The sequence below is a fragment of the Chelonoidis abingdonii genome, chromosome 7 (assembly GCF_003597395.2).
Source record: "Chelonoidis abingdonii isolate Lonesome George chromosome 7, CheloAbing_2.0, whole genome shotgun sequence".
Classification (NCBI taxonomy): domain Eukaryota; kingdom Metazoa; phylum Chordata; order Testudines; family Testudinidae; genus Chelonoidis; species Chelonoidis abingdonii.
The window spans coordinates 38,217,512-38,233,162 of NC_133775.1; the positions used below are offsets into that span (position 1 = coordinate 38,217,512).

Below are 15,651 nucleotides of genomic sequence, written 5' to 3' on the forward strand. Positions count from 1 at the left end.
CTAATGCTCCTGTCAGTCTGGCTGATTAATGTACATAACTGATTCTGTGCATCCTCTGACTATCCCTGCTAGCAAGGCTCTCATGGAGCCCCAGACACAAATTAAAACTCTTCCCCAGTGAATAACTCTATGGGAGATCAGCTGACAAGAAGCGGGTATATATAAAGACATATGTAGTATTTCTGAAGCTAGAGAGAGACCTGGAAAACATGAAATAAACCCCATTTATTTAGTTCTCTGACCTTGTCACCTGCACACTTGCACACCAACTGCACCAGAAATACTTCAAGCACTCCAATCTTATTAATCCATTTTCCCTCATAGCAACCAGCTTTTCTTCTTAATAAACCCTACAATAAAAATGTTTTCTTCTTTTTCAGATCAAATAAGAGTAGGAACTGAAAATGACACAGGTCTGAGGACCAGGACTTGCATTATTCAGGTCTGGACCAGTGGGAGTTTACGAACTGTCAGGGCTACAAACAAAATGATCTATATAATTAGAAAGTTGGAAAGATTAGTGATTTGTGAAATAAAGCTTTTATACTTCACTCTGATGACTCACTAGATATTGGACCTTAAAATCATGACAATTTTTTTTTAAGAAACTTAGTCTAGAATTGTTTGGCTTTTTAAAAAAATGCATTAGTACTATTTTTTTTCTTTTGCTCTGCAGTGGTTGTAGCAGCTGGTTTTCTTTAGGTGCTGTGACTCACGGTAACAATGGGTACAGTTTTACAGAGGGATAAGACAAATAGGAGCAATTAAAATGTAAAATTACAAGTATTTTGTAAAATAGCTTGAAGCAGATATAGAAGTAAGTTTAAACATATGAAATAATGCCTCAAGTATGTCCCCAAAGCAAGAAAGATTGCTGAACATATTTATTGCTCTTTCCTATAGTTGAGATGGATGTTTTACTGTTTCCTTCCCTACTTATTTGCAGATAACACTCTCCTTGTGATGTTGATCAATGCTCCTAGTGTACTCAAGGAACTTTTTGTAAATGCTATATTTAGTGTTGGAAACACTAATTTGTTGGCCTTAACAGTTTCTAGAAGCCCAAGAAGGTACTCTAGGAACAAGAAGGTATTCAGTGCACTCAAAGTGCACTCAGGGGTCAGTGGACATAAAGTGATGCCTGCCAGTAGGAATCTGATTGACAAATATCAGTTGTCAGCTCACTAAAGGTTTTCTAAATATAATTAAGCTTAAAAAATAAACATATCCAAAGCAAAGACTACCCCATTTGAAGGCAATAGTTTATCTAATGATGAAATTATCTATTCAGGCCTATGAGGACCACAGAGCTTTACATTTGCCTTGGTGCTCAGATGTCAGGTTATGAGCTTAGACCAAGAGACTCTGAAGTGAGGCCATGTAGGTGACTATATTAAGAAGTACTAGAGAGGTAGCCGTGTTAGTCTGGATCTGTAAGAGCAGCAAAGAGTCCTGTGGCACCTTAAAGACTAACAGATGTATTGGAGCATGAGCTTTCATGGATGCATCCAACGAAGTGGGTATTCACTCATGAAAGCTCATGCTCCAATACATCTGTTAGTCTATAAGGTGACACAGGACTCTTTGCTACTTTTATATTAAGAAGAAAAATATGGATTTGGCTATGAATTGAAACTGTGCTCTGTAAGCTATACTCTATGATTTTTAAACTGTAACATTTGAATCAGTCTCATTGCTACTTCCTCCTTCACTACCTCCCACCAGTTCTTCCACAGCCTCTGCAGCAGCTCTGGTGTGATCCAGGTCTACCCAGAGCAGCTCCTGTCCCTGTCCTGCAACAGATGCTCAGCAGTTCCCCTGCTGGCCACCAGCTATGTCACAGGAGAGGAAGGAAAGAACAGTTCTGGTTCTGGCTGTTTCATTCCCTGCTTCCCTGGCCAAGAGAGCAGGGTAAGGGCTCACCTGGCTTCTTCTGAACCCCAGCAGGGGATTTACAGATGCCTTCCCTTCGCACCACCATATGAGTGGCACAAAAAGAAAAGAACAGGACAGGAAATCTGCTCCAAAGTATCGACTATGGCTGCTTTGTCTTTCTAAAAGATGTCTGGTCCTCAGGCTGGACACCACTAGATTAGATGCACACACAAAAATGCATAGTAACTCCACTGAATTTAATGGAGTTACTCACAATTTACACTAATGTGAGTGCAGAATTTCACCCAGTGGGGCTCTCTCTTTGACCACTGTTCTATTCCATTACTTAAGGATGACAGAACTGCCTTTTTAAAACAAAAATGAAATATATTTTCCTTTTCATAAAACCAATTCCTCCTCAGTTTTTTCCTTATAATATCCCTACTTCTAGAGCCTGTGAGAGTTGTATCCATGTAACCGACAGCAGAATTTGGCCTAATGATTCAAATTTTCAAAGGAGCCTCATTACTTTCACACAATATTTCACATCTAAGTTTTAGTGGATGGAAAATTTCAGATATGTGACCTATTATTGATAATTATCTTAAATTTAAAAAATAATAAAAATATCTCAGATTGCTAATATACAGACTATGCTCAAAGTACATGAAATTACATGGTATGATGTACTTACAGTCAGATATGTAGCTGCATATACACTAAGAGCTGCTTCTTTGGATGGAAATGTTTTTCTGGCTCTCATAATAAGATCTGGGTTTCCAGTACAGGCATGTGCACCACTGATGAACTGTGTGAACTGTTGACATCCAAGTGCTGTATAGTTGGGTTTACAAAGTGCAAGAAAATGTGGTGCTAGATTCCCTGTTACTACTTGTCCAGCATTTACAAAGATATCTGTAGCAAACAGTCCAAATGCATAGATTCCTAAAGAGGAAAACAAAGTTAATTTCCTACTCCAGTACATTATATTGTAGCTCTATTATTTATTATTATATGAATAATACATAAGAACATAAGAATGGCCATATTGGGTCAGACCAATGGTCCATCTAGACCAGTATCCTGTCAGATGTTTCAAAGGGAATGAACAGAATGGGGCAATTATTGAGTGATCCATCTCATCATCCAATCCCAGCATCTGGAAGTCATAGGTTTAGGGACACCCAGAGCATGGGGCTCCATCCCTGACCATCTAAGTTAATAGCCATGTGTTATGTGAAGGGGAAAATAACACTTCCTTATTCACTTTCTCCACACCATTCATGATCGTATAAACCTCTATCATGTCCTCCCCACCCACTTCTTCTCCAAGCTGAACATTTCCAGTCTTTTTAATCTCTCTTCACATGGAAGCTGTTCTATACCTTTAATAGGTCCTGCCATTCAAGACACCTCAAAGCACTTCACACATATTAAGGGTCAGATGGTGGCATTAAGCTCCAGGCTTGTGCTGGAGATGGTCCATACCTGCACAGCCTTGCAAGGGCACTGGAGGGCACCCGAAACTCTCAGTTCTTTGGAGAAATTCAGCCTCTCCTCATCCTCTAGAAAGATGCAGTATGTTCTTTCCTGCTGCAGGCTGCCTGCTTCACTAGCTCTTATGGTTGAGAAGAGGATCCTAACTCTACCTCTTTCTAACCTTTTGGGGTAACTAGCGGTACTTGCACTTGGAGCATGGGGACTGCAACTTGTCTGGCCCATGGGCGGCAGTGCAAGGGACAGTGGACAGGCTCTTTCAGCTTTCCATCCAACACACCAACTCAAGAACCAGGAAAGTCTGGCCTGGATCAATAACTTTAAGACATACTAGAAACCACACATATTTTCGACAAGCATCTCTTTTTTCCCCTCAACTGTATAAACTAGCTGAAGTGATGAATTATTTAATATAGCTATACACAAGCTGTTTTCAACTGTCTATCACTGGGTACCTTTCTGTGCATGGCATGTTTATCAAAACATCAGCATAGCATGGTAAAGGTGTATATATGAGAAATTATTTATGCCACAGGATTGATCATGAAACACATATCAGTGAAGTATTAGCCTTTTATATGCATTGTTTTATTAGCATGGAAATACATTTAGCTGATTATTCAAAGGATAATTGCTACTTTGTGATGTACACATCATGTTTCTTACCGTTCCCGTTGGGAACAGTAGCTAGCACTAGAGGGAAGGACAATCTAGTGATTAGAATACTAGCCTAAGACTTGGCAGAATCTGGCCCAGCTGCAGATTTCCTAGACAAGTCATCTCAGCTTTTCTGTGTCTTCAGTTCCCCATGTACAAATGGGGATAATATTACTTCCTTATCTGGCAGAGTGTTGTGACAAATGTATTAATGACTGTGAGGCACCTGGATACTACCGAGGAGAGGGCTGCAGAAGTACCTGTGCTGCTAATGACCACTTTTATTTTTTTAAGACATCTCAGAAAAACTTAGAAGAACCAGAATTATTTTTGAGGTGGCTTCACACCTCTTAACTTCAGAGACAGTAAGTCCATATGGTTACTGTTCCATACCAATGATCATTCATTTTGGATTGCTATAAATCATTAAAAGGTGGATTGTGCCTGTGTGGCTCTGCATTGAAGGACTCCCTCAGTTCACCAGGGGCACACTGCTCCCAAATGGGTCGGAAGGTGATGAAGACGCATGGCTTTGGCCTCACCCCCTCACTGGCCCTAAAGAACAGTAAAATTTACTCCTTCCTACCCTCCCTGATTGCTCTTTGCTTCTGTGCACTGGAGGGTTCATTGAATGAGAAGGAGTGCAGGCACAGATTATACATGTCCCTACATTAAGAAACCAAGTGGAGAGGGGGTAGCTCCTTTACACTATCCCTTCCCATCCCCATAGATCCATACAAAGCCCCAGCACAGTCTGGTCCTTAATGATTTCTACAAGCTTAATATTATTGCTAGTATAAATCTGCTAGCCAGCTGGAATGACATTCTCTGACATAAGATAGAGATGCCACAGAACCTTTCAGGCTGTAAAGAATGGGACTGCTGTGCCCTTCCTTTACACAGTAAGGCAATAAGGGAGGGATTGTGCATCCCTGAGGCATCACCTCCTGCTCAGGGCTGTGTCTAACAGACCCAGCTGAGCCCTGCTACAGCATCTCCATATTTATTCAAAGGTTCCAAAATGTGACATTTGGAAACTATTTTATGGATATTTTAAGTGTTTTTTCCCCCAGTGAAAGATTACATTGCACTAAGCAGCGGCACTGAGATCCTGGCCCTATTGAAGTCAATGAGAGTTTTGTTATTGACTTTAGTGGAGCCAGAGGTTTACCCAAGGTGTATAAAACTGTAATTCAGGCTTTGATTCAGCAAAGTACCTAAGCATGTGCTTAGCTTTAGGCACATGATTAAGTCCAACTGACTTCAAGTTCGGCACATGTACATGCTTTGCTGGCAGCCAAGCTAAAGACCCTAGGAGCTGAGATACCTCTGTACACCCTGTCTGCAGTGGGCTGGTCAGCCAATCTACCCTGCTGCAAATCTGCTGACTATGTCTCTACCCCTCACTTGGCCTGCACTCAGTGCTTAATTTGTAATGAAAGGGGCCTGAGGTTCAAGCAATTAGGTTCCAGGGCTCAGGCAACATTTTTACATTCATAACTGATGCAGCAAGCCCAGAGATGCTGGGGCTATGAATTGCCAAGCCTAGAGGTGCCAGGGCTCAGCCCTGGCAGGACTGGCTCCAGGCACCAGTGCAGCAAGCAGGTGCCTGGGGCGGTCTACAGAAAGGGGTGACACATCCGGGTCTTCGGCGGCAATTTGGCAGCGGGTCCCTCTTGCCGCCGAAGAATAAAGCGGCACGGTGGAGCTGCTGCTGAAGTGCCGCCGAACATGATCACAGCTCCCCCCATCCCGCCGCTTGGGGTGGCAAAAACCCTGGAGCCAGCCCTGAGCCCTGGCGAGCCCTGGCACAAATCAAGCACTGCTGGCACCCAATTCTTGCTATCTGTGCTGCTGCTAATAATAACTGCTCACCCAAAACTCCCACTGGCTGCCTAAAAGAGCAGTGCTAGGTCTACAGAGGAGTGCATACACGGCGAAGAAACCCATTACATGTGTTGTTAGGATTATATGTAAAGCATTTCATGTTACAAAGTTTTTCCTCATTTGAAATTTTATGATATTGACTATTTGCATTCATTAAACTACAAAAGCATTAACTTTCCTCATACCAAGGAATCTGATGGTTCTGCGCACCAGTGGATTTATATAACAACAGTCTCCAGTTAATATGGGTTTTTCTTGGTTTTCAAAATCCCTTGTAGCTAGCTGTAGACAAAACACTGCAGTTTCTCCAATGATTATCTAAGGAGGGAAACAAAAGGGGAAGACATGGTACATCAGAGTTCAGCAAGCATAAATACTAATGATGTAGAGATGATTGTTTGTTTGGTTTGGGGGAGGGTTAAGATAGGACAAGAAAAACAAACAGAAACCCACATAAGGGAGTCAAGTCCTGCACAGTTAATCTACTTGTGAAGGAAATATGCCATATAGCTTGTTTTAATGTATTTGCATTAAAAAAAGAGGATAACCTTTCATAGCAGAGACTTGACTCTTACACCCACGACCCAGTTTTCAGGAAAATAAATTCTTAAGAGCCACAGACTACATAATATCTGAAATATGTGTAAAAGCATCAGGAGTGAAGGGCTGATGCTGTGAGGTACTGAACACTCAAATCCTATTGACTTCAGTTGGCACTCAGCACCTCGCAAGACTAGGCCCTAAATCATTTGATCACAGAGGAAATACTCACTATAAAGCTTCTGTTCACATCAGGGATTGTTTGGCCACAGTAGGTATTTAAGGGACAATGACTGCCTATTTTGCTAAGCGAGTTTGTCAAGTTCGATATTAGCTTTGTTCATCACGCTTCAACAAAATGTCATTGCTGATATCTGAACAGTCACTGGGCCCTGTTTCACACTTTACAATCTTTACACCAAAGTGAATTTATATTTGAAATGCTTTTAGACCATACACTTTTCAGCTCTGTCAGTAAGAACTGAAACATTCAGAAATACTAAACAAATGCCAAGTTGAAATTTAAAATAACCTTCATAAAGTGTACATTGTTTTACCATATGGCTATACACTGCTCTTGATCTGCATGTGTATACACAACTGAAGTTTTTTATATAGAGTACTGAAGTTTTACACCATGTACAGTATTGTGGGGGTAAGGGTGGTCTAGTGAATGAAGTATAGGGTTGAGATACTGTATACCAGTCTGCCAGGGTTCAGTTCACTATGTGATCTGAGGCAAACCATTTTACCTGTTTGCCCTCAGTTAACCCATCTACATATCAACACTTATACCCATTTACACAGCACATCGAGAACTTTGGATGAAAAGCAGTATACCAAGTGCCTTGCTATTAAATTCTGGAAAGATAGCAACTCTTATTCAAATAAACAATGCTGTATAACGGCCCAAATTTTTAAAAATCTTCACATAGGAAATAAATTAATCTTTTTTAAAACCACAAAATGGTTTTGAATAGCTTTGTGAACCATATTATTCACAAAAGCATCACACCAGCATGCAGAACCTTCTGCTAGTGCTTGCAACGTCAAAGTTGCTTAGTATCTCTGAATCTGCTGATCCATGGGAGGCATAAATATGGGTTCCCCTTCTTGGTTTACAGGAAAGCTGGGGCTTCTCAATGGGAGAACCAGGCTTTCCAAGTATCTCATGTTTGTACGTGGGACAGGTGCCCTTGCCCATCACTTGGCAGCTTGTCTTTATTGGTTGTATCTGAACCCTGACAGGCAGCAGTGATGGTTCTCCTGTTGAACCTCCTATCTCTGTTGATAGGCCAGGCAAAGACAACTGCTACCCATGGCATGTTCACCTCACCTGGGTCACCTGGATCGATCGGTCTTCAGCTGTCATTAAGACTGCACCGATCACAACACATCCACCATTCTTCTCACATTCTTGCGTTTCTTCTCCACATTCGTCTGAAACGTTTTACAATGTCATCTTCCCATCTTCTTGGAGGCCGAACAGGTGTTTTTTTCTGTTCTCACGGGTACCACTCAGTAATGACTGCAGTTCACCTATTGTCCGTGAACTGTGCTATGTGGCCCACCCATCATATCTTATTATATCTGCTTTCCACAACAGTATCTTTCACACCACTAATCATTTCATTTGGGATACGATCCAGAAGGGAAATTCCCAACATGGCTCGTTCCATTGCCCTTTCAGCTACTGACAGCCGCTGTTCTCTCTTCATCAGTGCCCACGTTTCGCTGCCATACAGCATGGCTGGCAGCACTGTTGAATTGAAGATATTTGTACATGTGGTCTTGTCAATTTTTCCTTTGAGGACGTCCTTGATGGAATTAAATTCACACCATCCTGCCCGAATCTTTTGCGAGAGTTCTCCGTTCATGTTTTGGCGCATATTAACTTCTTGGCCCAAATACATGTACGTTCCACTTCTTCTATTTCTTCTCCTGTTACCATTATTCAAACTTTTCGTAAGACGTCTGATCGCATGTATTTCATTTTGCAACAGTTCATTTTCAGACCGACCTGACTGCTTTTCTTGTCAAGTCTTCATAGCATATTATCCGATAGTATTCTGCTTCTGAGGTAAAATAAGTTATTCTGGTACTTGATGTGCAGTTTCGGAGGTCAGAAAGTTTAAGAACTCTGCTGTAAGCAGAGCTGTTGATGTGCCAGGTCCTGCTCTGTGCCCTCAGATATAATGTACAATTAGCGGAATAAGTCATTGTGCACAACAAGCAGCCATTTGTATTTCTCCAAGGGCTGAACGCTGATGGATTTCTCCAAGAGTTTGGTGACAGAGCTGTGCAGCCTTAAGATCAACATACGCTACCTCCAGTGGCTTCCTGAACTCACGGTGTCTCTCTGACAACAAGTGAAGAGTCAAAATGGTCTCTAATGTGGACCTGTTCCTCGTAAAGTCTGACTGTTGGGGACGATGCTTCTGATGTAGCAAAGGCTCCAGGCACATTAGCAAAACATGTGCAAACACCATCCCTGGAATGAAGAGCAAAGTGATCGGCCTGTAGCTTATACATTCACTTTGTGGTCTCTTGCCCTTACAGAGTGAGATCACAATACTATCCTTCCAGGGGATTGGCAGGAGTTCCAGTTATCCACATCAGATGAAACATGGCCAGAAGCGATTCTGCTATCTGTAAAACTGGGTGATAATTTCCTACCTCAGAGGAATGTTCTAATTAAAGGATTGTGAGGTACTTAGATACTATCATAATGAGAGCCATATAAAGCATTAAGATAGATTGCAGAGGATATGTACGTTACATGTTATGTTGCAAACTTCATTATGAATACTAAGATTTCTACAAAGAGAGAGAGAGAGAGAGAGAGAGAGGCAGAGATATACATATGCAGGAAAAGAAGAATCATCCGAGAAAAGGGCACTAGATGTAACCCATAGGCAAAGTTCTCTCCCCTACACTTAATCTCCATGGCAAATATCTTTCCTGTGGTATGACCCATACTACATCCAGTTCTTTAAATTGAGAGGAAGGAAGTCGAACAATATTACTTTCAATTGATACAACTTAATACCTTCTTTGTTTTCTTGGCTGTTATGCACGGGTCCCACAGATTCAAAAGTGTTCTACAACACAAGTCCTTCTTCTGTTCACTTTTCAAGATGACTGGAGCATTTAGCACATATTTCCTAGATTAGCTCCCACTGCCGAAATTCTTTCAGTTTTTTTCTGCATTAGTCATCTTCTGACGCTATCTCCTAAACAATCCAAATCTTCTCGAGTCAGGTTACACTGGCACTCATCTCCCTTTCAGTTTTAGCATCGTGTGTACGTTTAGATATGTATTTTCTGTATCGACTTACCATTCATATGGTATATTCCGAACAGCAGAGGTCCTAAATTCGGAACCCTTTTCTAACTTGAAATATCACAATACACCTGGCTCACTCCAATTATTAGATCTACAATAGCTGTGACCTCACTGGTTCTTCAATATATTGGATAAAGAAATAACCTTCTGCTAACTCCATAAACACGCAATCTTCTTTACTTTCCTCTACTGCAGGGGTCGGCAACCTCTGGCACGCGGCTCGCCAGGGTAAGCACCCTGGTGGGCCGGGCCAGTTTGTTTACCTGCTGTGTCGGCAGGTTTGGCCAACTGCGGTTCCTACTGGTTGTGGTTCGCCGTCCCAGGCCAATGGGGGTGGCAGGAAGCTGTGGCCAGCACATCCCTTGGCCTGCATCACTTCCTGCAGCTCTCATTGGCCTGGGACGACAAACCACAGCCAGTGGGAACCGCGGTCGGCCGAACCTGCCAACACGGCAGGTAAACAAACTGGCCCAGCCTGCCAAGGTGCTTACCCTGGTGAGCCATGTGCCAGAGGTTGCCGACCTCTCCTCTACTGTTTACAACAGACAATATCCTTGTAGATGAATTAATCTAGCACATGGCTCCTAACATCCTAACAGACAGATTTTTTGTGGACCACCTCCCCTCTCATTCACAGTTATTTGGTTCATCTCCTGTCTCATTCACGATTGCATAACACCCCTGGTTATATTTAGCAGGATTAAAAAAAAAGATTGAACATTTATGCAGATAAGACTATCTAATTATGATATTAGGAGATTAGAAGGAAATTGTTCTAGGAACAGATTCTCCTGTTACTGCCTACTTTAGGATTTACTGAACCTCCCAATAAAGCATCAGATAGTATCCACTGTATGTGACAGGACACTAGACTACACAGACCACTGTTCTGATCCACTATGTCAATTCTTATGTTTATGTTCCAATTACAGCAATTGCTCACATGCAAAAATAATTCTGGGAAAATATTTATGTGACATGTTCTTTAATGTGCTAAGTGTTTTGTCCTTCTTGAAAATACTGATGATACTGTACTTCTGCTCCTCATTTCATTCCTCTCTCCGACCAGTTCTGTTTGTCTCAGCTGGAAACAATGAGACTGATTCAAAACCCACTGAAGTCACTAGAAGCCTTTCCATTGACTTCAACAGGACCAAACCTAATGACAGACAGCACCACATAGTCCACTAAGAGCTCCTGACCACCTGAAAGATGTCCCCTTATCACCATGGTTCAGAGACCAGTGCACAAGAACCTCATGCCTGAATTCACAAGTCCTGCTTTTCTTCCAGATTTGTGAGAGGAAAAAGCCCAGGCTAAAAAATCTTACTGAAGATGGATGAGAGAAATGTTTCTTTCTAGTATGCTTTTTGTGGGAGAAATAACTTCAGCAAAATGTGGGTCTTATCTTGCAGGCCCTCACATTGGTTTCAACAAGAGTTTTTCACAGAAAGGGCTGCAGGACTAAGGGGTTTGTCTTGTTGTTGCTGATCTGCTCTCAGAATTGTTTTCTTAAAATAAAACAAGATAGTGTTGCATTTCTGGCCAGCATTCACCTCCAAGTAACAGCAATATTCACTTCTGAATGACATCAACATCCTATAGAGCATGCAAAATCTAGCAGCACAAACTGTGGTGCTTAGTGATTTTGTAGACTAACTCTACAATCTCCTTTAAACTAAAATTGGCTTATGAGGTGACAGCCCTGGCAGGAAAAGCAGTGGCAATCTTACCAACAGTAGCAATTTCAAGTTCATTATGCAGAGCTTTCCCTCGAGGCCATTTTCTTTGTGGATTCCTCATTCTCATTGCTTCTTGCTTGTTTAAACTGACTGCGAAAGCCATCGCTAGTTTCCTCCTAAACACATTTTCTATTGTAAATATGACCACAAGTTCTGAGGAAAAAAAAATCCTTCTGAAGGAAATGTATCAGTTGGTAATTATACAGAGAATAATCCCCTGGTATTCAGCATGTAGAAATACAATCACATTGAGTAACCACTCAGCATGTGTTGTGAGATGACGCAAAAAAGAATTCCACAATTTATCAGTAAATGAGCAGCAAGGAAAACTTGGAAAATAGCCTTCATTTTCAATGTGGCTCCATATCCATAATTAGGAAGGGGGTCAGTTCAATGCATTTAAAGTCACCACTGAAAAATTATTATTAGTATATAAAATTAGATTTGTAAATATTAGCAGCTTTCGCACAATTTTTATAATGTAGGAAAATGAAGGTCGCATGTCAGTCAGTAAATTAGCTAACTATTTCTAACAGCATTAAATGCTCTTTATCTCACTTTATGATATATGGTATAATTAGTCATGTAAAAACATTGAAAGTTGTTCACTTTATACAAATTTCACTCCTGCTTACAGGTGAAAAGTGCATATTAATCAGACATTTTATAACCAGAGGTTTTCAAGGGAATGCTATGAGAAAGCACGTTATATTTTATAAAGTGGCCAGCTTTGTCACTCAGCCCTCAGCCTTTGAATTACAATAATTTGTTATACTGTTGTATTTCACCAGCATGAAACAGACTCTTTTGAAGTACATTGTGCTAAAAGCTTTCTTATTCTGATCTTTGCACTTATCTGTGAGTACCTTCCCATTCCCTATGGAATATTTATATGGCCCCAGAGATGAGTTCGCTGCATAGCAGATTATAATTCCAACACGGGAAATGCATCATTTGAGGCCAGAGTTCAGACACATAAAAGGCCATTTTTAGATATGGTTATGAGGATTTAGATTTAGGCTATTTCTAATGCAGTTATGAGAATCCCCTTTACATGACCATTGCATAAGGGAAGAGTGTAAGTCTTGATCTGAAATGTACACATCATGGACTAGATGTTGAGATGCTAATGCCTGATCATGCAGAGGTGGAGAGGGAACAATAAGCCCCTTGTGCAAGGAGCAGCCTTGGAGAGATTCTACCTGTCTGAGGAATAATCTCTTTGCTACACCTTTTACAACAGTGTGGCTCTGCACTACTTCCCCTATTCAAGACTCTGAGTTAAAAGGCACAGTCTAGCCCTCTGTACTGTTGTCGAAAAACGCAGCATCCAGTGGTCTGTTATGCATGGAAACTCCTTGGATGAACAGAAAATGTATAACACACTATGGAATCACTATGGGGATGCTCCTACAATTGCTATATGGAGGCCCCAACAGGCTGCTCTCTTAAAATTGTCACAGGAACAGCTACATGTTGCTGGGACAAGGAGCATATTCTGGAATGTCACATTACAAGAGGCAGAGCAGATAATCAACTCCATGTACAAACAGAACTGGTGAGGAAGGGGAGCAGTGGCCTGATGATCAGTGTCCATTACCACTTTCTCTGAGTCCATTTGCACTGAGTAAGGCATGAATGCTGCAAGTCACTGCTATGCCAAGTTAACATTGGGGGACACTGGGAAACGTGGAGATAGAATGCAAAATTGGTGGGACACAAAGATTTGTTTGTGCCTAATAAAGTGCATTGGTAACATTGTTTTAGACATGCTTAACTATGCAAACCTATCAATCATGTAATATTAACTAGCTGCAGGCTAAAACACCGTTCCGCAATTGGAAAACTGGTCACAAATTCACTGGGGAGTTTGTATCTTGCATGCTGCTTCCCTGTTCTGTATGCTCTGAAGGTTTGGTGGGAGATAGAAAGTTTGAATCTCCTGCCTCTCATTCTGTCCTCAATTCACACCAGCTTCTCCCCAGTCCAACTGAAATTGAACAGAAATCGTGGGGTGACAACTTTCTCTCTCCTCAAAAGTACCTCCCCTCCCCACGAGTCCTGTCTTGTGTGATGCTTTGATAATGGTGGTACTTCCTGCTTCAACAGTGCCATTGACATGCAGCATGCCAGAAACTAATTTCAGTAATGGCACGATTTTGGACATTGCCTATCTTCCGCTTATTCTAATAATCCAATTTTCTCAAGAGGAGGAAAAACAAAGCACTTCTGGGATTCTTGAATACCACTGCCCCGCCATACTTTAAAATACATTATAGAAATTGAGACATGATCCTCCCCCTTTAATTCTCCCTCCTCTTCTACCTCCTATCCCCAAACATCTCCCCAGTATCTAGACATGTTGCTCCTATTCTGACCACTTTTCTAGTGGGCATATGTGTCTCTGACTAGTGCGTTTAAGAGGGTGGGGCTAGTGTTTCTAGTGATTTACCTGGAGCCTGGTAAGTATCTGGTGTGACCTTTCCTGGATGGAACTGCTGCCTGAATTTACATATATTTTGCAGATTTGGAGCTAGATCATATAGTGCTTACTCAAGCCATTGAGATTGAAGGATCAGACACTGTACCCTGTATCATTATTAACACATTATGCTCTTAATATTGGAATTAAACAAATGATACTGCCCACCTGACTGATGTTTGTCACTAGTGTTGCTTTGGCTTTTCATGCCAGATAAATGCATCTGCAAAGCCTATATTTATACTTCCTCTTGGCTCCTGTTTGTCACTGTAAATTATTATTTGAGCCATGATTGCAAAGAAGCTTAAATAAAACTAATAATAAAAAAACAGTCACCATTTTGCAAAATGTCGTCTTTATCTTCTGAACAACGTAACTGCTTCCTCTGAAGCCACACATCTAGCACCGCTCTAATAATAAGGGCCTATGTAAAACTCTCTCCCCACACACGTATCTTAAGGCTACTGTCTAATTACCAACCCATTATATCTATATTTTTCCTGTTAAAGTCAATGATAAACCTCCCAATGAGTTCAATGGGAAGAGGATTGGCCCCCGAAATCCTTTTGCAATTAGGGATGAGATAAACAGTTCAAATAAAATGTGGGGTTGAAACATGAACTCTAGAAACAAATGCTGTCCCAAGAACTAGCTGAAGTAATGCCAGCAAAGCATACTGATAAAGGACTAAGTATCAACTTATGGGGAAGGAGTCTAATAGTTCACATAAATCAAACAGAAGAGATCTGACAAAAATGTGAGGTTTGCCCATGATCATTTGTAATTATCTTAAAGTATTTCCTTATGGTCCTCAAAATTCTAAGCAATTGCTGCAGAAGGACAAAATATAACTAGAGATGAATAAAGACACACTAACATCCCTAATGGAGAAATACTTGATGGTATGGAATTATTAGTCTAATCTCAACTGTATTGTATTTTATTTTCTGTACTTTGAGGATATGCTAAAAGATACTATATCTTGAGCACAAAAGCAGCAGTAAAATTATGAATAACCCAACACTGAAGTACCGATGACATTATTATTTCTAATGTATGCAGAAGATAGATGAAAGAACCCTGAAGAGGGAATGGGATTGCAATCTTTATTAGATGTTTTATACATATAGAAGGAGCCCAGCTAAAATCCTGGCCTCACAGAAGTCAAGAGCAGATCTCCCACTGACTTAAAGTGGGCCAGGATTTTAGAAGAGATGCTATAAGTATGTACCAATCAGCAGGGAGAGGACTAGAAAACAACAAACCAGCAGCCCAAAAATAACAGGTTCAGTGGTAGTGATTAATAAGTATAGATACAACAGTGTAAGATCATCCTCCTGCAGTCCTTTTTTACCCTCCACACTTGAAGAGCTATAATTTCACTGTGTCCAATTATTTCTCCTTGAGAATGCTATAATAAATGAGTAAACTGAAGTGATGTTTATTAGAGATAAAATTTTAATGAAGGCACAGAAATGAGAGCAAAGAGTTATTTATAGCATGAGCATTAGAGGTTTTAATGGTTACTTTATTATGTAACAGTAGTTAGCTAATCCATACCATAAGTCTTTTTATAGTACAGTACATACCAGTAGCATAAATACCTTTGGTATTTACTTTAATTT

At 40.9% G+C, this 15,651-nt stretch overlaps 1 protein-coding gene across 2 annotated transcripts in view; it reads right to left on the reverse strand.

The window, feature by feature from the left end:
• Positions 1–15,651, reverse strand: part of PLPPR5 (phospholipid phosphatase related 5) — a 51,958-nt gene that overhangs the window by 22,269 nt on the left and 14,038 nt on the right. For both annotated transcript variants that reach the window (XM_032804967.2, XM_075067813.1), the window contains exons 2-3: positions 6,102–6,234; positions 2,570–2,820 (exon numbers count right to left, since the gene is read on the reverse strand). In XM_032804967.2, the coding sequence (XP_032660858.1) occupies positions 2,570–2,820; positions 6,102–6,234 (384 nt within the window). The remainder of the gene's footprint in view (positions 1–2,569; positions 2,821–6,101; positions 6,235–15,651) is intronic.